This window comes from Phyllobates terribilis, unplaced genomic scaffold (genome assembly GCF_046119375.1).
Source record: "Phyllobates terribilis strain yellow unplaced genomic scaffold, ASM4611937v1 Scaffold_11__3_contigs__length_659146591, whole genome shotgun sequence".
Lineage (NCBI taxonomy): Eukaryota > Metazoa > Chordata > Amphibia > Anura > Dendrobatidae > Phyllobates > Phyllobates terribilis.
Window position 1 is genome coordinate 473,339,760 of NW_027362771.1, and position 23,882 is coordinate 473,363,641.

At 42.2% G+C, this 23,882-nt stretch overlaps 1 protein-coding gene across 8 annotated transcripts in view; it reads left to right on the forward strand.

Moving 5' to 3' along the window:
- The window catches only part of CERS3 (ceramide synthase 3), a 282,807-nt gene that overhangs the window by 233,077 nt on the left and 25,848 nt on the right, over window positions 1-23,882 (forward strand). For all 8 annotated transcript variants that reach the window (XM_073653361.1, XM_073653363.1, XM_073653360.1 and 5 more), the window contains 2 exons: window positions 11,741-11,858; window positions 22,916-23,034. In XM_073653361.1, coding sequence (XP_073509462.1) covers window positions 11,741-11,858; window positions 22,916-23,034 — 237 coding nt within the window. The remainder of the gene's footprint in view (window positions 1-11,740; window positions 11,859-22,915; window positions 23,035-23,882) is intronic.

The window sequence follows — 23,882 nt, forward strand, 5'->3', positions numbered from 1 at the left end:
CTCCGGTGGCGTCCCCTGTCATCGGCGTCCCGCAGTGTTCTGAAAGGACCTGCGGTGACGTCATTTAGTCATGTGATGGTCACGCGACCGATGACCTCGGTGGTCGTGTGACCTGTCAGCTGACTAAATGACATCAACGCAGGTCCTTTCAGAACACTGCGGGACGCCGATGACAGGGGACGCCACCGGAGAAGGAGACTGGGGGCCACTGGAGAGGTAAGTATAATGTTTTATTTTATTTTTTACATTTTAATTCTTTTTTTTTTTTTTTTCTATGATGCTGCATTTAAAGCTGCATAAGTTGGGCACACACTATAAATCCATGCCAGTTGCATGGATTTATATTGTGTCACCAAGTTGTCAAGCACTTTTCCAAGTGATGCTCAAAATCACTTGGAAAAGCGCTTGAGAAAACACGTGCAGAAATGCATGAAAAACTCTTCTCCCTGGCAGAAAATCCCATGCTCAGGAAATTTCTGCATCGTGGGCACATAGCCTTAGCATATTTGAGCTCCAGCAAAATGGATGGCATTTCTAGAAATCTCATGCCCACTGTTATTTATTTATTTTTTTTACGCAGCGTAAACTGACCTGTGATACATGTTTCAAATCCTCGAGGCCACTGTCACACATTCAGTATTTGGTCAGTATTTTACATCAGTATTTATAAGCCAAAACCAGGAGTGGAGCAATCGGAGGAAAAGTGTAATAGAAACACGTCACCACTCCTGTATTTCTCACCCACTCCTGGTTTTAGCTTACATGCGAGAGAGTCCGGTCAATTATACTAATGACACTCAGATCAAATTCTGTCAGTGTCATGTTAGTGTGATCAGATTTTCTCGGATCAGCGAGTCAGGTGTGGAGAAGAAAGACAACTTATTTCCTCCATCTCCTCCATTGTCTCTGTGAGCCTACATCGCACTACACTCAGATGACACTCGAGTGCAGTCCAATGTTTCACACGCACACACAGACTTGTATGGGTGCACATAGTCCGATTATCGGAGCCACTTGCAGCATGCTGCGATTGCAGATCTGCACTGCCCCATGGTATAATAATGGGCCAAGTGCTATCCGATAAAGCATCAGATAACACTCGTCCGAGTTATACGCCAGTGTGAGCAAGCCCTTAGATGTAGAAAATTTGCAGGTAAAAATGCATGTAATCTGCACATGTCTATATCAATAAAGTTTTGTCAAAGCCAAATACCGGGAAATGTCAAGAACAAAGCAGCTTTATTTCAAACATGACATGTCACAAAGCGACAAAAATACACTCAAAAATGCAAGTAACCTAATTTACTTAAAAGGTGCAGAAAATCTGCAACATCAAAAAAATCACCAAATGCTCATCGTGGGAATGTAGCCTAAGGCCGCGGCCCCACTATCAGTATTCGGTTAGTATTTTTTCTCAGGAGTGGGAGCCAAAACCAGGAGTGGGTGATAATAAATGCAGAATTGGTGACTTGTTTCTATTATACCTTTTCTCTGATTGTTCCTCACCTGGTTTTGGTTCCCACTCCTGAGAAAAAATACAGTGGTTTGAAAAAGTGTTTGCCCCCTTCCTGATCTATTATTCTTTTGCACGTTTGTCACACTTAAATGTTTCAGATCACAAAACAAATGTAAATATTAGGTAAAGATAACACCAGTAACACAAAATACAGTTTTTAAATTAAGGTCTTTATTAAGGGAAAAATAAATCCAAACCTACAGGGCCCTGTGTGAAAAACTGATTGCCCCCTAAACCTAATAACTGGTTGGGCCACCCATAGCAGCAACAACTGCAGTCAAGCGCTTGCGATAACTGGCAGTGAGTCTTTTACAACGCTCTGGAGGAATTTTTGCCACTCATTTTTGCAAAGTTGTTGTAATTCAGCCACATTGGAGGGTTTCCGGACATGAACCGCCTTTTTAAGGTCATGGCACAGCATCTCAACTGGATTAAGGTCAGGACTTTGACTAAGCCACTCCAAAGTCTTAATTTTGTTTTTCTTAAGCCATTCAGAGGTGGACTTGCTGGTGTGTTTTAGATCATTGTCCTGCTGAATAACCCAGGTGCACTTCAGCTTGAGGTAACGAACAGATGGCTGGACATTCTCCTTCAGGAATTTTTGGTAGACAGCAGAATTCACGGTTCCATTTACCACAGCAAGTTTTCCAGGTCATGAAGCAGCAAAACAGCCCTAGACCATCACACTACCGCCACCATATTTCACTGTTGGTATGATGTTCATTTTCTGAAATGTTGTGTTACTTCTACACCAGAAGTAATGGGACATACACCTTCCAAAAAGTTTTACTTTTGTCTCGTTAGTCCACAGAGTATTCTCCCAAAAGTCTTGGCAATCATCAAGATGTTTTCTGGCAAAACTGAGAAGAGCCATTATGTTCTTTTTGCTCAGCAGTAGTTTTCGTCTTAGAACTCTGCCATGCATGCCATTTTTGCCCTGTCTCTTTCTTATTGTGGAGTCATGAACACTGATCTTAACTGAGGCAAGAGAGGCCTGCAGTTCTTTGGATGTTGTGGGTTTTTTGTGACCTTTTGTATGATTCATTGTTGTGCTATTGGAGTAATTTTGGTTGGTTGGTTCACCTCTGTTCCGTGTTTTCGCCATTTGTGGATAATGGCTCACTGTGGTTCGCTGGAGTCCTAAAGCTTTAGAAATGGCTTTATAACCTTTTCCAGACTGATAGATCTCAATTACTTTGTTTCTGATTTGTTCCTGAATTTCTATGGATCACAGCATTATGTCTAGCTTTTGAGGATCTTTTGGTCTACTTCACTTTGTCAGGCTGGTCATATTTATGTGATTTCTTGATTGAGAACAGCTGTGGTAGTAATGAGGCCTGTGTGTGGCTAGGGAAATTGAACTCCGCTTCCCAAAGATGTGATAAACCAGTTAATTTATGTTTTATGGTGGGGGGCAATCACTCTTTCACACAGGGCCCTGTAGGTTTGGATTTCTTTTTCCCTTAATAATAAAGACCTTAATTTAAAAACTGCATTTTGTGTTTACTTGTGTTATCTTTGTCTAATATTAAAATTTTTTTGTGATCTGAAACATTTAAGTGTGACAAACATGGAAAACAATAAGAAATCAGGAAGGGGGCAAACACTTTTTCACACCACTGTATTTGCCAGTGTGAACGGACACTAGGCGCTGCAAACTTTCGTATGCTGAACTAAAGACATGAAAACATGGATCAGTTGCAAAACTGATGCAAATGGGAGAAGATTGATTATTGTTGGGTCACTCTGAGTTCTGTTACATGTCCATTTTTAGAAGGAAAAAAAACCTTCAAAACTTTTTCTTTCAGTCTGTTTTAAACACTGACACAAAATAGAACCCAGACAGACCCCAGTTTGCACCAGTTTTGCAACAGATCCGATTATTCCTTTTGTCTTTTCATCTAAGCGGAAGTATGAACATAGAATTGTAAAAAAAAGCAGAAATGCTTTAACCACAATGCACAGCATTGTCACCAGATCATCACATAGGACAAGGGTGAGGAATCTTGTTTTTTTTCCTGCCAAGCGCCATTTGGATATTTATACCATCCTTCGGGGGTCGTACAAATCACGGGCTACCTCCGCCCACAAAGTACGTCCTGACGCTGTCACTGATGTCAGGACGTAATCTTTCATTGCACGAGCCTCAGCGTTCGGTAGTGATCACTGCGTGCATGTGCTCACAAAGCAAGAAGAGATTAGTGGGCCGGCGGCCATCAAAATACAGCTGTCAACCCAAGCACTGCTGTCTCCAGACATCTGCCAAGGGGCTACATAAAAGGTCATCAAGGGCTGTAAGTGGCCCATGGCCCAAAGTTCCCCACCTCTGGCATAGGAGAAGGGTAATCAAAACTAGTGTAAGGGAAAGGTGGATCAGTAGCCTGTAGACATCAAACACATAAACTCTAAAGGGGTATTCCAGTTTTCCAAAATGATCACCTGTTGATTGGATCCCTGGAACACAAGTCTGCAGCCAGGAGTAGAATGGAGCTGCTGGTCGCATATGTGAAGTGCATTTTCCCCAGGGTGCGGGTTACTTCACACATCCATATTTCCAGTCCGAGTGCTGCCCACGGAAAAAACTGACAGCACTCGGAGCAGTATTATTCAATGGGGTTGAGATAGCGTATTAGTATGGAACGATATGCTAAGTATGAAGAGGAGCTCAGGCCATTGTTCTTGTGTGTTTGACATACAGCTATTGGATAGAGATCCTCTAGTCGCATGTTCAGTTTTCATTTTAAGCAGTAGACTGTAAAAATAAAAAGTGTGAACCCCTATGTAGTTGGAGATTTCCTTCAAAGATTGCAAACTAATTGGTTATTTTAGGGTTTCTTGTTTTAAATATTTGGATTAAATAGGGAAAGGAAGGATTAGTTTGCCATTATTAATTCATGAATCGTATTTTAAGTTTTATTGACTGATGTATAAAAACGAATGGCATATGTATGATAATACAGATGAAAAGACATCCTTGTTTATAGATGAAAATCAGACGATTGTTTTATACGCTCATGTGACCGTAGCCTGACAATAAGAGCTAAGTGCAGCTCTCGGCTATGTTGTCAGTGCACAGATATAAAGCGTAGAGTGCACTCACTGATGCTGCTACAAATGTCTTTATTCCATCTTCATTAAAACAGCAAATACAGTAACATTATACAAGGAGCAAAATTACAGCGTGCCCCTGGCTGCGAAGCTTCCCCTTGTAGAAACGATGGGCCTGATTCATATAGACTGGAGTTGTGCACAGCAGTCTTCGTAAAGGGCGTGGGGTGTAAGATGCACCAAATTCTTTAAGAGACGCACACCTCTTAAAGGGGTGTTCTCAAGTTTGAAAGTTATCCAGAGGCTGAAGATTGCCAAGTGCTGTGCTCGGCCAACCTTCAGTGCTGCTATTAGAATGAATCGAGAGTCAGCGCTCATGTTAGACTTCCTTGGCAGCCATGGCGGTTGGATCCCCAGCGATCGACGTTATCCCCTATGCCGTGGCTAATGGATAACTTTGAAACTTGTGAACACTCTTTTTAATAAATTCTGCACATTTTCTCAGTGGTGTGTGCCTCACCAGAAATGCTACTCCAGTGAGGGACTGGAGTAACATTTCTGGTGTAGGTTACAACACCAAAGTGGCATAATTCTTGATGAATTCAGCAAGCGGGCACTGCCACTTTCCATCTTACCCATGTTCTTCCCACTTTGGCGGAGCTAGCTGATTATGGTACGACAATACCAAAAGTTGCAAAATTTTTGCGCAACTTCATATTGGACAAATATGTTGCACTTTTCAAAGTCGAGGCCTTTGTGTCGCACTTGTACTGAAAATCCACATGGTACACACAGACTTTGCCACAGATTTTGGTGCAGATTTCACGCTGTGCGTTGCAGATGCAGGTGACATGCCTCGGATTAGATAATCTGCAGAGGTGTTTTCTACTATATGTGGATTGTGGTTTCTAAAGGCTCATCTCCATGTATTTTCTGATATTCTGCAGCTCATTGCTCTTGAGGTCGTCCTATGGCTCTGACGGCGGGTTATGTTATAAGGCATCCAGACGTGCCATGAAGAGACCATTTCTCCTGCCACATGGTCATTGCTGATGTCAGTTATCTGATCACAGCAATTTATAGGCCTAAGTGACCTCCATATTTAATAATCCACTCTAATTTGACAGAATTAAATTGGATAACACTATAAACCCTATCAGAAAGGGATCGAGTCACTTTCAGAAAATAGAAATAAGCTACAACAGGCTGCAGTCATCTTGGGCACTTCTCCTACTGCCGTACTAATGGAGTTAGGGGACAGCGCTGTGATTGCGACTAATTTATGTAACTGACCGTAGTTTACCTGATTATTCAGCTTTTCAAACAGCCGGATGCAAATTTCCAATATTCAGGCACATGTCCCTTATTTACAGCGGTAGTCTCGGGTTTCTAAGCGAGTTCATGGAAATTTTTGTCCATGGAAGTTTTCCAAGTATTGTACATCATCAAAAGCATACAAGCGAATACAAGGCTCCTTGTGGAGGGGAGCATAGTCCTAAAATGGCGAAATCTACGACTCACTTTAGGGTCATTTCACAGACAGACGTTTTTGATTAAATACTGTGAGGTTTTTCCACTTTTTTTTTTTTTTTTTTTGCAACAAAAGATGTATGCAGCCGAATGTAATTTGTAAAACAGTCAAAATATAACATTTGATACAAACAATGCATTTTTTTCCCCCAACGCTTTTTGGTCCGTATTTAGGATTTCTGGCTTTATTTTTCAATTACAATTTTGCCATTATTATCATGAATTTTCGGAGCGGTGTGAGGGACCTTACCCTGTGTACGGAGCTATAAACAGCCCTGTACCTAATGGAGCACGGTTTAACTGCACAGAGACCCTCTGCTGCTTGCATGAGGCCTGAAGGGGCTATTCATCCAAGGACTTTGGCACTCAGTAATGGAAATGTACTGCACAGCACTGACAAGAGGCTAACTAAATTATTGCAAATTTACATTACCAGAATAGTAAAAATATGTTCCAAACAGAGGATGTTTCACTATAATCATAAAGGAGAAGAATGTCTTATACAAGAGCGATGTTGTTCTATTACTTATTATTTAAAGGGATTATCCAGGACTTTTATTATTGTTGTGCATGGGGCTAAGTACTGTGAGGCAGGTAGCCACTAACCCCCGGCCTGTTCTGCTGCACGGGCACGATTCCTGCCAGCTCAGCCGGCGATTCCCCTGCTTCTCTCATCAACAGATTAGCAGCAGTCCGGCAGCCGGGATCTGCCTGTCAATCAGCTTGACATCGGCATAGACGTCCTGTCAACAGAGCAGAGCGGAAAAGAAGACTCTTCTGTCGACATGACGTCAGCAGAAGCGGGGGAATCACCTGCCGGTGGTGCAAGTCTGACCACCGCCACTGATCTGATGAGTATGAAAGAGTGTAACACATCTGGGCTCGTTCAGATGAACATATTGTGCGTCCATGTGCTACCTGTGTGGACGGGGATGGCATACTGGTGGCACACTGACCAATGCAAGTCAACGATTTAGTTCATATGCATATTTTATCACTAGAACTGACGGTTCTAGAAACTCGCAGTATGTACTAGTCTGATCCGTTTTTCAGATCAGACTCCCCCAACAAACTCAGTGCATGCGCTAAAAAGAAAAAACAGATGCCACACACACTTTTTATATAGCATCTGTTTTTTTACAGATCCAATTATTCTTATTGTTTGGACTCTATTTTAAATTTATAAAACTTATGCTGTACTGGAGTATAAAATGACATAGACGTGACAATATGCATGAAAATTGTCTGTTTTATTTTTGTACATGAAATACAGACAATTTACATACGCTCATCTGAACCCAGTCTAAGGGCTTGCTCACACAAGTGTATAACACAGCCGAGTGCCATCCATGCGCTCAGCCCAATGTTATAATATGGGGCAGTGCAGATCTGTGATTCTTTTTTTTTTTTTTTTCCTCATGCCAGTATGAGGAAACAATCACAGAATGCTGCGGGTGCATCCGATGATTAGATCACGCACACCTTTACAAGCCTATGGGTGCAGGTGAAACATCGGCCTGCACTCGGATGACATCCAAGTGCAGTCCGACTCAGACAATGGAGAAGATAGAGAAATTAAGCTCTCTGTCTTCTCCGCATCTGTGCTGTGATTCTTTCATGCGATAGAATCAGATCCACTAAGGTGACACTCAGATCAGACTCTGACATTAGCATAATCAGCACGATTCTCTCGCATGAGCGAACCTATTCTATGGGGAAAACCCGCCCATAAAACTGTGACTCCCAACCTTGGGGTGAATTCCCACACTGAAAATTGGTTCCATTCTTCTGTATGAGGTTGATTCAGATGAATAGGACAATTGTCAAATTTTCCACAGCAAAATGCTCAACAACATGTAAACCTACCCAAAGAAGGAACCTGTCCGCAGATTCTTGACACAGTGCTGCATAAAACAGCTGCAGTCTCTGTCTTTATAATGCAGCGTTGTTTGAATACCCTATCTACTGTATATTACTGCGTTTATTATATTGATGGCTGGACCATACATGACGAGCACTTTTTACCATTTGTGTGTCCCCTATTTCCTCATAGATTGTAGCTTGTAATCAGGGTCCTCTCTCCTCAAATAAACTAAAAAGTCCGTGCAATGTGGTCCGATCTCAGTCCGATTTATACAGCTGTCTGACTGCGCCCTTATAATGAAATATGTTTTACTGTGAAACGCCGCGGCTTCTCCCAGGATGGTTTTGCTTGATTGACAAGTCTCTCTCTCTACAGGTCTCTAGAGGAGGAGTTATTCATGCACTATAGAAAGAAAAACCATTATCTCCGCTGCGGCATCACGGTTATATCATTTGTCCTTGGATGTGTCTGTGTAATAAGCTTAGCCTTATTTTACTTACTTTAGTTGTGCAGGTCACAGTTTTGTTCACTCGCGTTTTTGTTGTGTCCTTTTTTTTTTTTTTTTTTCCATTAAAAAAAAATGCAGCATTTTACAGCACCAGCAAAGCGAATGACATTTCTGAAATCTGACGCGCACGTTGCTTATTTTTTGCCTTCTTCATTTGAACCTTCAAATCTGCAGCTTGTCAATTCTTTCTTTCAAAGTTATTGCTGCATTTTTCACCCATTCAAACGGATGGAAAAAAAAAATTGCACGCAAAAAATGTGTGCATTTAATGCAGCATTTCTTCTGCTAACACTTTTTGCAGCAGAAAAATCTATTAAACATGTGTACAGTACATACCATAAGAGAGCTACTACTGATCTAGTTCCTTCAGGTAGAAAATGCTTAAACTTGGGCCTCATTCAGACTTGTTCTCCCCGTATTTTTCACAGACAGAACATCTACCGATTATAAGCTGTTTACATGTCTATGGTTTTTTGCATACTATGTCCGTTTTTGATCAGCCGTGGATCAAAATTACTCATATCGGTCTATGGGGTCCATGAAAAATCACAGCGAGCACATCGCCATCTGTGTGTGCTGTTGGTTTTTAACACTGCTTTGGACAGAAGAAGCTTTGTTTTTGGCAAATTAAGAAATGATTGATGGTAAAAATGTACCAAACACTGATGAAACTCTGATTCAAAACACTGAAGAAAATTGTGTGTTTTTACATATGAAAAAAATCACTGAAGTCTGAATGAGGCCTAAGGGTCCTTATACAGAGGCAGATTTCTGCGGATGGCATAACCAGTGGATTGGCGTTCACTTACACTATCTGATGCTGGTTCACTCAGGGAGATGTGCTGATCATTATGGCCATTGACAGAGTATAAGAGGTGCAATTGCTTGTTCATCGACTCATCTCTGCCATGTAGGATTGCCACCCGGCCGGTAAATTACTGGCACAGTCGGTACTTCTACTCGGAGGCTGGTAAAATAATAACAAAAGCTGGTATTTTTGCATTATAAAAGGTGCGCGGAAGTAAAGTTGCTTCCTATATGAATAATTACTCCTTTGCCATGCCATCTAGCCCTATAAATGTCAGTAATGTCAAGTGTAGGATTGGCACCGGCAGGGAATTGTAAGGCCACGTTCACACGTTCAGTATTTTACATCAGTATTAGAAAGCGGGAGTGGAACAATCAGAGGAAAAGTATAATAGAAACTCGTCACCACTTCTGTATTTATCACCCACTCCTGGTCTTGACTTACAAATACTGAGGTAAAATACTGACCAAATACTGAATGTGACCTAATGGAGTGTCCTGGGAGAAGCTAGAAGTTTGTGTTTTTGGAGCATTTTTCACCCATTCAAATTGATGGTGAAAAAACCGCCAGTAAAAAAGCACTCAACAAGGCAAAGAACGTATGGATTTTACAGTGTCTTTCCTGCCAACACTCTAGCATTTGCAGCAGATTTTTCTTCTGCAAAAACCAAACGTGCACCTCCCCGAACATTGCAGAAATAAATACACACTAGTCCTATATACAGTACAGACCAAAAGTTTGGACACACCTCATATAAAGATTTTTCTGTATTTTCATGACTATGAAAATTGTACATTCACACTGAAGGCATCAAAACTATGAAGGAGCACATGTGGAATTATATACTTAACAAAAAAGTGTGAATCAACTGAAAATATGTCTTATATTCTAGGTTCTTCAAAGTAGCCACCTTTTGCTTTGATGACTGCTTTGCACACTCTTGGCATTCTCTTGATGAGCTTCAAGAGGTAGTCACCGGAAATGGTTTTCACTTCACAGGTGTGCCCTGTCAGGTTTAATAAGTGGGATTTCTTGCCTTATAAATGGGGTTGGGACCATCAGTTGTGTTGTGCAGAAGTCAGGTGGATACACAGCTGATAGTCCTACTGAATAGACTGCTAGAATTTGTATTATGGCAAGAAAAAAGCCGCTAAATATAGAAAAACGAGTGGCCATCATTACTTTAAGAAATGAAGGTCAGTCAGTCCAAAAAATTGGGCAAACTTTGAAAGTGTCCCCAAGTGCTGTTGCAAAAACCATCAAGCGCTGCAAAGAAACTCACATGAGGACCGCCCCAGGAAAGGAAGACCAAGAGTCACCTCTGCTTCTGAGGATAAGTTTATCCAAGTCACCAGCCTCAGAAATCGCAGGTTAACAGCAGCTCAGATTAGAGACCAGGTCAATGCCACACAGAGTTCTAGCAGCAGACACATCTCTTCAACAACTGTTAAGAGGAGACTTTGTGCAGCAGGCCTTCATGGTAAAATAGCTGCTAGGAAACCACTGCTAAGGACAGGCAACAAGCAGAAGAGACTTGTTTGGGCTAAAGAACACAAGGAATGGACATTAGACCAGTGGAAATCTGTGCTTTGGTCTGATGAGTCCAAATTTGAGATCTTTGGTTCCAACCACCGTGTCTTTGTGCGACGCAGAAAAGGTGAACGGATGGACTCTACATGCCTGGTTCCCACCGTGAAGCATGGAGGAGGAGGTGTGATGGTGTGGGGGTACTTTGCTGGTGGCACTGTTCGGGATTTATTCAAAATTGAAGGCATACTGAACCAGCATGGCTACCACGGCATCTTGCAGCGGCATGCTATTCCATCCGGTTTGCGTTTAGTTGGACCATCATTTATTTTTCAACAGGACAATGACCCAAAACACACCTCCAGGCTGTGTAAGAGCTATTTGACCAAGAGGGAGAATGATGGGATGCTACGCCAGATGACCTGGCATCCACAGTCACCAGACCTGAACCCAATCAAGATGGTTTGGGGTGAGCTGCACTGCCGAGTGAAGGCAAAAGGGCCAACAAGTGCTAAGCATCTCTGGGAACTCCTTCAAGATTGTTGGAAGACCATTTCCGGTGACTACCTCTTGAAGCTCATCAAGAGAATGCCAAGAGTGTGCAAAGCAGTCATCAAAGCAAAAGGTGGCTACTTTGAAGAACCTAGAATATAAGACATATTTTCAGTTGTTTCACACTTTTTTGTTAAGTATATAATTCCACATGTGTTAATTCATAGTTTTGATGCCTTCAGTGTGAATATACAATTTTCACAGTCATGAAAATACAGAAAAATCTTTAAATGAGAAGGTGTGTCCAAACTTTTGGTCTGTACTGTATATATTTATTATTATCATCATAACAGTCCCAGAGATTTTATTGTCCTTACAGGGTTATTGGTGCTGTTATCAGTCTGATATCAAAGTCTAATTTACAATGTGTGTCTTTCCTATCCACAGAGCCATTGCTACACCTGTGGCCAGAGCCATGGGGATAATGAGCAAAGTCCGAGTAAAAGCTTCATTTAATCCGGTCTTGGAAAATTTCTACATCTCGAGCTCTAAACAGCCATGTCAAGTAAGTGTTTCAGCAGTTGTATCATAAAGCTGAGTGGCATAATATTCTGGCACTATTAATGGATGGGCAGTATCCCTGAGAACTTGTATTGTGCTACAGAGCAAAAAAACATATGTTGTACTGTCCCATCTAATAACCAGGGCTTAATCCACAAAACACACCACAGGGTATATACAGAATGGACTTCTGAACATGATTATGAGCTGCAAGGCTTGTCTAAAATTATCTCACCAAGGTCTGGTGTGCCAACCACAAGGCAAACTGAGAGCTATGTAAGGAACCTTAATTTACTGGTTCCCTTGAAGATTTCCTGCAAATTATATACATATAGTGTGTGTGTATAAATATATATATATTCTGTACAAAGTTGAATGTGCTGACAACAAAATCACACAAAAATCATCAATGGAAATCAGATTTATTAACCAATGGAGGCCTGGATTTGGAGTCACCCCCAAAATTAAAGTGGAAAAACACACTACAGGCTGATCCAACTTTGATATAATGCCTTAAAACAAGTCAAAATGAGGCTCAGTATTGTGTGTGGCCTCCACGTGCCTGTATGACCTCCCTACAATGCCTGGGCATGCTCCTGATGAGGTTGCTGATGGTCTCCTTTGGGATCTCCTCCCAGACCTGGACTAAAGCATCTGCTTTGGTGGATGGAGCGAGACATGATGTCCCAGATGTGCTCAATCGGATTCAGGTCTGGGGAACAGGCGGGCCAGTCCATAGCTTCAATGCCTTCATTTTGCAGGAACTGCTGACACACTCCAGCCACATGAGGTCTGGCATTGTCCTGCATTAGGAGGAACCCAGGGCCAACCGCACCAGCATATGGTCTCACAAGGGGTCTGAGGATCTCATCTCGGTACCTAATGGCAGTCAGGATACCTCTGGCGAGCACATGGAGGGCTGTGCGGCCCTCCAAAGAAATGCCACCCCACCCCATTACTGACCCACTGCCAAACCAGTCATGCTGAAGGATGTTGCAGGCAGCAGATCGCTCTCCACTGTGTCTCAAGACTTTGTCACGTCTGTCACATGTGCTCAGTGTGAACCTGCTTTCATCTGTGAAGAGCACAGGGCGCCAGTGGCGACTTTGCCAATCCTGGTGTTCTGTGGCAAATGCCAAGTGTCCTGCACGGTGTTGGGCTGTGAGCACAACCCCCATATGTGGACGTCGGACCCTCATACCACCCTCATGGAGTCGGTTTCTAACCGTTTGTACAGACACATGCACATTTGTGGCCTACTGGAGGTCATTTTGCAGGGTTCTGGCAATGCTCCTCCTGTTCCTCCTTGCACAAAGGCGGAGGTAGCAGTCCTGCTGCTGGGTTGTTGCCCTCCTACGGTCCCCTCCACCTCTCCTGGTGTACTGACCTGTCTCCTGGTAGCGCCTCCAGCCTCTGGACACTACACTGACAGATACAGCAAACCTTCTTGCCACAGCTCGCATTTATGTGCCATCCTGGATGAGCTGCACTACCTGAGCAACTTCTGTGGGTTGTAGAGTCCGTCTCATGCTACCACGAGTGTGAAAGCACAACCAACATTCAAAAGTGACCAAAACATCAGCCAGAAAGCATTGGTACTGAGATGTGGTCTGTGCTCCCCACCTGCCGAACCACTCCTTTATTGAGGGTGTCTTGATAATTGCCAATAATTTCCATCTATTGTCTATTCCATTTGCACAACAGCATGTGAAATTGATTGTCAATCAGTGTTGCTTCCTAAGTGGACAGTTTGATTTCACAGAAGTTTGATTCACTTGGAGTTATGTTTTGCTGTTTAAGTGTTCCCTTTATTTTTTTGAGCAGTGTGCATATGTGTGTATATATATACAGTACAGACCAAAAGTTTGGACACACCTTCTCATTTAAAGATTTTTCATGACTATGAAAATTGTACATTCACACTGAAGGCATCAAAACTATGAATTAACACATGTGGAATTATATACTTAACAAAAAAGTGTGAAGCAACTGAAAATATGTCTTATATTCTAGGTTCTTCAAAGTAGCCACCTTTTCCTTTGATGACTGCTTTGCACACTCTTTGCATTCTCTTGATGAGCTTCAAGAGGTAGTCACCGGAAATGGTCTTCCAACAATTTTGAAGGAGTTCCCAGAGATGCTTAGCACTTGTTGGCCCTTTTACCTTCACTCTGCGGTCCAGCTCACCCCAAACCATCTCGATTGGGTTCAGGTCTGGTGACTGTGGAGGCCAGGTCATCTGGCGTAGCACCCCATCACTCTCCTTCTTGGTCAAATAGCCCTTACACAGCCTGGAGGTCTGTTTGGGGTCATTACCCTGTTGAAAAATAAATGATGGTCCAACTAAACGCAAACCGGATGGAATAGCATGCCGCTGCAAGATGCTGTGGTAGCCATGCTGGTTCAGTATGCCTTCAATTTTGAATAAATCCCCAACAGTGTCACCAGCAAAGCACCCCCACACCATCACACCTCCTCCTCCATGCTTCACGGTGGGAACCAGGCATGTAGAGTCCATCCGTTCACCTTTTCTGCGTCGCACAAAGACATGGTGGTTGGAACCAAAGATCTCAAATTTGGACTCATCAGACCAAAGCACAGATTTCCACTGGTCTAATGTCCATTCCTTGTGTTCTTTAGCCCAAACAAGTCTCTTCTGCTTGTTGCCTGTCCTTAGCAGTGGTTTCCTAGCAGCTATTTTACCATGAAGGCCTGCTGCACAAAGTCTCCTCTTAACAGTTGTTGAAGAGATGTGTCTGCTGCTAGAACTGTGTGTGGCATTGACCTGGTCTCTAATCTGAGCTGCTGTTAACCTGCGATTTCTAAGGCTGGTGACTCGGATAAACTTATCCTCAGAAGCAGAGGTGACTCTTGGTCTTCCTTTCCTGGGGTGGTCCTCATGTGAGCCAGTTTCTTTGTAGCGCTTGATGGTTTTTGCAACTGCACTTGGGGACACTTTCAAAGTTTGCCCAATTTTTCGCACTGACTGACCTTTTATTTATTAAAGTAATGATGGCCACTAGTTTTTCTTTACTTAGCTGCTTTTTTCTTGCCATAATACGAATTCTAACAGTCTATTCAGTAGGACTATCAGCTGTGTATCCACCAGACTTCTGCACAACACAACTGATGGTCCCAACCCCATTTATAAGGCAAGAAATCCGACTTATTAAACCTGACAGGGCACACCTGTGAAGTGAAAACCATTTCGGGTGACTACCTCTTGAAGCTCATCAAGAGAATGCCAAGAGTGTGCAAAGCAGTCATCAAAGCAAAAGGTGGCTACTTTGAAGAACCTAGAATATAAGACATATTTTCAGTTGTTTCACACTTTTTTGTTAAGTATATAATTCCACATGTGTTAATTCATAGTTTTGATGCCTTCAGTGTGAATGTACGATTTTCATAGTCAAGAAAAATCTTTAAATGAGAAGGTGTGTCCAAACTTTTGGTCTGTACTATGTATATATGTATATATATATATATATATTATATTATATTATATTATATTATATTATATTATATTATATTATATTATATTGTAATGTATGTATATGTAATGTAATTAGAACTTTTTTATTTTAGAGAGGAGTCAATTTGTTTGCACAACCCTTGTCCATCAAATGCCACTATTTCATGGCTGCCGGATGGAAGCCCTGCTTCCTCGGCTCCTCTTTGATTAGCTGTGGCGGTGCGGCATCTTTTGTGCGTCCATGCCGCAACGTTGACGTCGCTCTTGGTCCGCAAATAGGAAGCAGTTCCCCAGGCTCCCATTTAGCAGCCACATAATCCTGAATATCCCCTGACCTACAAAGAATGTGTGAACAAGTTATGATGAAATTGATGTTATCTGGTGTGTATTCTGTACAGTTGTCCAGGGGTGACACGCGGTTTTATCATCCGCCCTAGACATTTGCTATGATGTCGCCATTCTCTATGGAGAATGCATAAATGTATCTGCTAAATGCTAATAGCTCAATATTCAGCAGGTTAAGTGTTTTTTCTTCACAGAATGGTAGGTGGATCATGAAAACCTTGTGAAATTGTCTTGAACCAGGCCAGATTATTTTCCTCTGATCTTCGTATGGAAATTTTGCTGCCTATTCCAGTATGTAATATTGTGAAGGAAAGTTCAGATTCTCACTCACACAGTACAGAGGCCACGTTCAGTATTTGGTCAGTATTTTCCATCAGTGTTTGTAATCCAGAACCAGGAGTGGGTGAATAATACAGAAGTGGTGACGAGTTTCTGTTATACTTTTCCTCTGATTGTAAGCCAAAATCAGGAGTGGAACAAATACTGATGTAAAATACTGGACGTGTGAACATGGCCTTACTTGTGCAATGCAACAGGGGAAATATACCAAAACACTGCTGCATTTCAGCAACCATTTCTGTGGCGTTTTTGGCTGCCTGTGGTCTCACTGTTGTCTTTCTGGTGGGCACATGCTAGAGGAAATAACATTTTGAACAGTGGAAAAAGTTCATTTTTTGTTAGGATTTCCACTTTAATCAAAGGTGACTGTGGTATTCTTCTTGCACTGTGATGGGTCTTTGGAAACGAAAGCTAAAACAAATGAGATTCAGTGAAAATAAAAATAGACGTCTATATTTGTGCGTATAAAAATATAAATAGTCGTTTGTTAATGAGGTTGGGATGAGTTTGCCAGGACTCAAAATATGAAGATGGAAAAAACTGGGTCTGTGAATTGAGACGACTAGAAAAGCTGTGACGAAAGCTCCAGATATATATCATGTGGGTTACAATATCTAAAAGGAAGTCAGCTCATGTAACTAAATGAGTCCTTCTCAACAGTGACAACCAAGAAGTGCCCGAAACCGGCAAATCCTGGTGACAGAGATTATAATGTTTCCGAAATATTTGTTCAGAGCGCATCCATTCTCGAAAGTCCATTTTACCTGCACGCGGTTGCATAATCTAGTTCACAGCTGTGCGACTTTTGGACCCAAGTTCCCTTTGTCACACTGTCACGATTTTGTTTCTGAAATTCTCCCATTGTATCAATAAAATGGATTCATAGAATCACTCATTGTCTTTAAGAGACAACCTAGGCAAGCTTGGTGATGTCCTTAAGGAGAAATGGTCCCCTCTGGTTGTAGCCATTGTGGCAATCAGAGATCTGTAAGGGCTGTTCTGGGGATCAGTAGAGGTTGCAGGGCCAATGCCAGTTCCCTGTAGATACCTCCATTGTTCTGTGATACATTTTCAGTTCTCTGCTATCCTACGATGATTTACTTTTTTTTTTTTTTCTCTAGAAAGTTTTCTTTTTACTGCAATTTTTGTTGGTTTTCTTAACGGGAATCTGTTGCCCTTAAAACGCTGTCTATGGGCTGCCGCTTTGTACTGTACTGCGGGCAGGAGCGAGCGATGAGAGCGCACACTGACAGTGCACAGCTTCGCTCCTGCAGAACAGTCACCGCAAAGGAGCAGAGCAGCTGATTGAGTTTCCGGAAGCCCTCACTTGAGCGCTGTCAATCAAGATATGACAAAGTGCTCAGTATGCAAATAGAGGGAGCAGAGCGCTGCACTGAGCCCTTGGCCACACCAAAGGTGCACTGAAGCCACCTCATTTCTGGCAACTAAACCCCTAAAATCTATACTTCCGGTATAGTTTTCATAGGGGCTAAGTCCCCTACATACCCATAGAAGTGGTTTATTTAGCACTTTGGGGGTGACAGACTCTTTAATAAGGGTTTGTTGGTGATGTGTATCATAAAACTATATAATATGCATACAAATATGGAGTGGTGTCTACTACATTAGCTCCCACTCCATCAACTATAATTTTGTCATGACCCTGAGTATCAGGCACTCTTTCCTACATGGAACCTCCTAAGCGTAGGCCTCATATACCCACAGACACCAGCATACAAGCAAGGACAGCTTTATACTTTTCCGTTAACCGGTCTCATGGCTACTATGCTGAGCGAAACAACCCTTAGTAAAAAGTTACTGACTCACCAACAGAAACCCTGCATTTAATGTGTAAGCTGCATATATTATTAAAGGTAATCCGACAGCAAGTTTTTGCTATGTAGGCTGAGGGCAGTTGTCAGATTACATAACAAAAACCTGATGACAGATTCAGATCTTGTAGACCTGATGAGACTGGTATATTTACTTTTAAAATCCTTGCCAGAATGTCTGTGTAATCCTTATATGAATGTTTAACTCATTCTCCACCCACCTGATCTGATTGACAGCTGAGTCTCATACTGCTCAGTACATGATGCTTCTGTCAATACTCTGGACCCATGGCCGTTTCATTCAATAACTGGACTGCTTTTAATTTCCAGATTATAAAGCCATTATGACATGGATTTTCAAAGTAAGTACACTGACATCATCAGGTGTAAGAGATCTGTTTAATATGTGTACAGGTTGTATTGTGAAATCTGGTGACAAATCTGTTTTTAAAGGTAAGGTCACAGCGTATAAAGGTTTGTTCAGAGTTTCCTCCAGAAAAGTGGAATGATTTTTTTCTCACTTGTCATCCGTATACCATCAGTTTTTTACAGCAGCGGCCATTAATCATGCACAGGACACTTACAGATTTCTGTGTTACAGAATTGCAATATATCCGCAAAAATCAGATGCTGCACTGTGGCTCTGTATGGCATCCGATTTTTTTTTTTTTTTTTTTTTTTTTTTTTTTTCCATGCGCCCATAGACGACTTGAATGGGTCAGTCTCATCCGATTTACAGAAGAATTTCACAGGCAGTGTAAATAATCGCTCATCTGCACTGCCCCATTGAATAACATTGGTCTGAGTGCTGTCACGTTTTTTCCGTGGACATCACTCAGACCAAAAAAACGGTCATGTGAACGAGCCCTAATGTGAATACTGTGCCCATGCATACACCGAGAAGAGGATCATGATTACTCTGAAATTTGCCTGTGCAAATCATTCATGTTGCATATTGTACAGACATGCAAAACCTTTCTGGTTTCCTGGAATATTAAACGTTGTCATCAGGGTTGCTGCAGGACATTTACTGCATTCGTGGCCATGTACAGATAGAGCAACTGTGACCGAGCTGGATGTTGATAGTGGATTTACCCAGAAAGTCAGATGTTGGGTTTATCTGTATGCTGCATACATTTCTTTATTGTTTAGATTGAAGTCAGGGCGATGCAACCCTTACTTCATTGTAATGCATGGTGCTAGATCCTCCATTGATAATGGTCCTACAATGAGTCAGGGTTTCCTAGTAGGACATTCCTAAATGGTTTCTTAGAACGTATAACCCCCTAAGCTGGACTTGCACAGTTGTCTTCCCAGACTCTCCATAATGGGCGATGCTTGGATTGTCTGAGCACGACTTCTTACTGCCTCGGGCACAGGGGATAATCCGCTGTCAGACACGCCACGTGCTAGAGTATTGTGCGTCTCCAGGTGATGCATGGCAGGGAAATTCCCTACTTGAAAAATACTTCTAATGTGAAATACCTCAATCATATAGATTATATTTTTCAGCTTTGCACAATCTGACATTGGAAAAAAAAAATCTCTATATGCCCCAATACAAAATCAGAGGTACAATAAGGGTCCATACACTTCAGTGGGTTCCCTATTACAGGTCTGTATAACTTGAATCCTTAAAGGGGTTTTCCACTTTTAAAAAGGTGGACCCCAAACGCTCTAAGATACCTAAAGTAACAGAGCAGGTACTCTCTTTCCCCCGGTTCAGTGTCGGCCTCCCAATGCTGCTCGGATCGTTGTGACGTTACGTTGACTCATATCACCTCTGTAGCCAATCGCTGAGGTTAAAACCTATGACAGAAACATAATGAACAGTGACGTCAATGTGAATAAGAGCCGAGCAAGACCGGGTCCCGAACATGGACACACAGCAAATGGGAAGCTATATAAACTTAATGTCCAGCTCTAAGAAATGGAGGTCACACCCTTACCTGAACTAAATGCTGAAACTTAAGCGAAAAAAATGAACTGGTGTATAGGTTGGGATGCATGCAAAATATAGGAGCATGTTCACACTGGCCATTAAACAGGCAAAACCTAAGATAGAAACAAAATGACCATATACTCTGCTGTAAGTAAAAGCAATAGTGCAGATAAATAACACCGAGTTTGATCAAAATAATCACTGAGGTTGGAGGCTCATGCAGAGTACTTTGGATCTTTTTCACCCCCAACAGCATTTGTTGAGAGTTGGGTGACTTGTTGGATTGCTGCTTCCAATAGTTGGCGCTATAGAGTACAAGTCCTCTTTTTCTCTGAAGAGGCAATTTGCATATTAAAGAAGCCCCTATAAACACTACACTGCTTATCCTGCCGAAACCAGCAGCTGACTCTAGTCTAAGGCCGCATTTAGACATCCAATTTTTGCATACAAGTGCTATCTATGATTTTCACGGATCCATGGAAAATATCGGTGACATGTCCGGTTTTGATCTGAGGGTCGGACCAAAATTAGCAATTCAAGGCCGTGAAAAAAATCATAGTGCACTCTGATTACATCTGAGTGCAGGATTTTCACGAACTGTTAGAATGGAGAAAGAGAATTTTTTTTTTCAATTTCTCCACTTGTGAGAAAATCTGATGACACTCGTCCCACACTCTGATTAAACTCAGATCTTTGACCTTCTCCGCAGACCTTTTGTTTTTGCAATAATTGGGGATTGAATAACTTTTAGGGCAGAGCCAGGCGGCCATATTTCTCTTGCCAGGATCGCATCATAAACCTCGTACTGGCCAGCTCCTCTCCTGACCTGAGCTTCACGGCTGCATAGAAATCCATCATACTGTCACGCTCCGGTCCGGAGAGGTACCGGCCTGTCCATTCAGTGCTTTGCGATCCTCGCACGAGTTATACAGCAGTGTGTCTCTGCCCTTATATACCGTCTGTGTGATAATTCTATTTGCCCTGAGAACATCTGTGTAATATAAGAGGCTGATGGAGGATTCCTCCTCCTGCGCTCCTGCTCATGTCAGTGCCTCGTCTGATGTTCCCATGTATGATGCAGTCACTTCCCTGTAATATAACCTTGTCATAAGCTGCACTCTGAGAGGACTGATCTCATCTGGTGCTGGAAGCACACCCTTTTCTGCCACTGTCAGCATCAGCGTTTGTCATCACAAACTATGAATAGGACTGGTCATCTGTAAACCTCCCCAGGGTCAGCTGTTTCAGTGGTGCAAAGCTTTAGGGGCCCCATAACCCATAGATGGCTGTCTGTTCTGCTAGCAGCTCTCTCCCGATTTCTCCATACACTCTGCCGAGCGCTCCTGTGTTCTGTAGCTACATGACCTCTGGTGACTTATCTGACCGAGAACAAAAGGATCGGACGTCCGAAATCCGACATGATGGCTAATCCTTTCCCCTAACTTTATCTGACAGAAGAGTCCGGAGGCCTCCATATACATTACTGTCAGCTGATCCCACTGATATTGGCAGGTTCGGCCATTGTATGGAGGCCTTCAGATCTGCACGGGAATATTATCTATATTAGGTCATGGCTGCTTGCTGGAGTTGATGGATTTTATGAAGTATGTCAAATATTTTCAATAGTACTTTTATTTTTCAATATACTTTAATATCTAATTAGTTGCTGTCTATAAATATTTAACGTGTTTTGGCAGGTATATCATTTCATCGAGAACTTTATTTTTGATGACCTGTATTTTAGGATGGTCATCAATTTCAGATTGGGGATCCGACTCCCCAAATCTCTAACAATCAGTTGATGCCATCACAAGTTATGGAGCTGTGCCATTTCCGGTGCACCATGGCATCTTCAATCAGTGACGGCGTTGGGTGTCCACCCCCCCCCCACCACTGATCTGATAAGAATAGATAATTTTAATGTTTTGAAACATCCTTTTTAAAGGGAAACTGACCTATTAACCTAACCCCGTGCTCCTTCAAGCAATCACGTGATAATTATAATGGTGTTTGTATCTAAAGTTATAAATTAAACACTTACCATGTGTAAACCCATTGCTCCGAATCATCGGGCCCGTACGGCATCCTAGTCTCAGTCATCTATTAAAAAAAACACCAATTCCCGTTGATTGATCCCTCCAGTCTGGTAATGTCAGCAGCGCATGACAGAGGCGCTCTGAGCCCGGACCCTGCAAGGTGTGCGCTGATTTTCCAAGATGTCTGCACTGACGTTGACAGACTGGAGCAATCAATCAACCGGAATGGCTATTTTTTTTCAATAAATGACTCGGAGACTCGGCCAGGATACCGTGCTGCCCCGATGATTCGGGCTAACTGGTTTACACACAGCAAATTTTTAATTTAGAACTGTAGCAAAACCACAGAACGTATAGTTGGCTACAAAACCATAGTAATTATCATATGATTGCCTGCAGGAGCATGGGGTTAGGGTAATAGGCAATTTTCTGATGTCAGGTTCCCTTTAAGGCGATCTTCACATCTGCATCCAACTACAGTATATACAAATGAATGGGGCCTTTTGAAATCCCATTTAAATGTGTACAGATTATAGGGCACAAAGGTGCATGCCTCTGGGTAATGATGGTAGATTTTACCTTTGGCATTACAAAGAGTTAAATCGATTTCCATATCCTCATCAAAATCCATAAAGATAACACGAGCCTATTATGGTGCATGGGGACAGCTCTGTCTAGTCACACATAACAATGTGCTATGGTTATAAAGTAGGTCATGCAGATAAGATATACAGAGCAACCTCAAGTTACAACATTAATCCTTTCTGGGACGACTTTAGTAACTTGGCCTCAAGTTTCAATATTTCCATCACTGCATAGAAAACTAGAAATTGGTTCTAAAGCCTCCAAAATGTCACTAACTAACTCTTGTAGATCAAGCAGCTCGGAGACCTGCTGAAAGCTAGAGGATCACTTTGTATTGTAGAGGACAAGATCTTCTCCATTGTGCGCACTGTACAGGACAATGTGCTAACATTATTTCTATATGAGGATGCGTTCATCACCTTACCTGGACCGCATACTGGGGTTATTGAAATAACGTGTATTGGAGTATTAACAGCTAAAGGTAATGGTTTGCAATTTTTGCTTATGCAGACGGACATCTATGGCCTAGCTAAGAAATGCAACCGTACAACAGTACAGATCGAAAGATGGTTCAGGAGGAGAAGGAATCAGGACCGGCCTGCTGTGATGAAGAAGTTCCAGGAATCCTGGTGAGAAAAGGTTCTCGGGGTTGGGAATACTTCGCCAACGTGCAGTGTCTACTAACTTCATCTGGAATGTTATAAACAGAACATGCCATAAGGTGGCCATACACAAGAGCCAACAGCTATTTCTTCTGACTTCCCCATACACATGAATGTTCGGTTTGGCAAAGCTTTTCTGATGGGGAGAGTGGAGTAGGCCACTTGACAGATGAGTTTCCTGAAGAGCAAATAGATCAGGGGAGAGTCGGGAGGCCCCCATACACATTAGATGGCCCGCCGATGCCACCAATATTGGCGGGTTCAGACAAATGTTATCTAATGTGTAGGTGGGGCCTGTAGAAACGAGACTAGGAATCTCATACAACTCAATGGTCAAGGAAGTCTGAGGACCTTGGTTGTCACATCAGACTATAGGAGTTATTCTAGTCTGTGTTGCTAAACCAAGAGCATTGGTTATTGGTGTATTTTCTTATTTGTAGAAGTGTGTTTTTGTATTATTACACATCTGATATAGATATATTCTGTAGAATATGTGACTTATTTTGCTTTACCTCTCATGCCCTGTTCATAAGTTACAGCCAACATCAGGGCATGTGCACACAACGTCTTTTTCAGGCTGGCGTACCTTACCAGTTTTTCCAGAGGAGACGTTTCAGGAAACACCGATGTGCTTTTTTTTTCTTTTTTCCTGAAGCTTGTTTTTTGGCATTTTTTGGGGGGTGGGGTTGTTTCCGGAGTCCTTTTTTGACGTTCTTAACCACCTGAGATTTTTTTCAGCATTTTTTCATAGCTTTTTTGGGACGTCTTTTGCATTGGAGTTTTACAGATGTTTTTTTATTTTATTTTAACTCTAT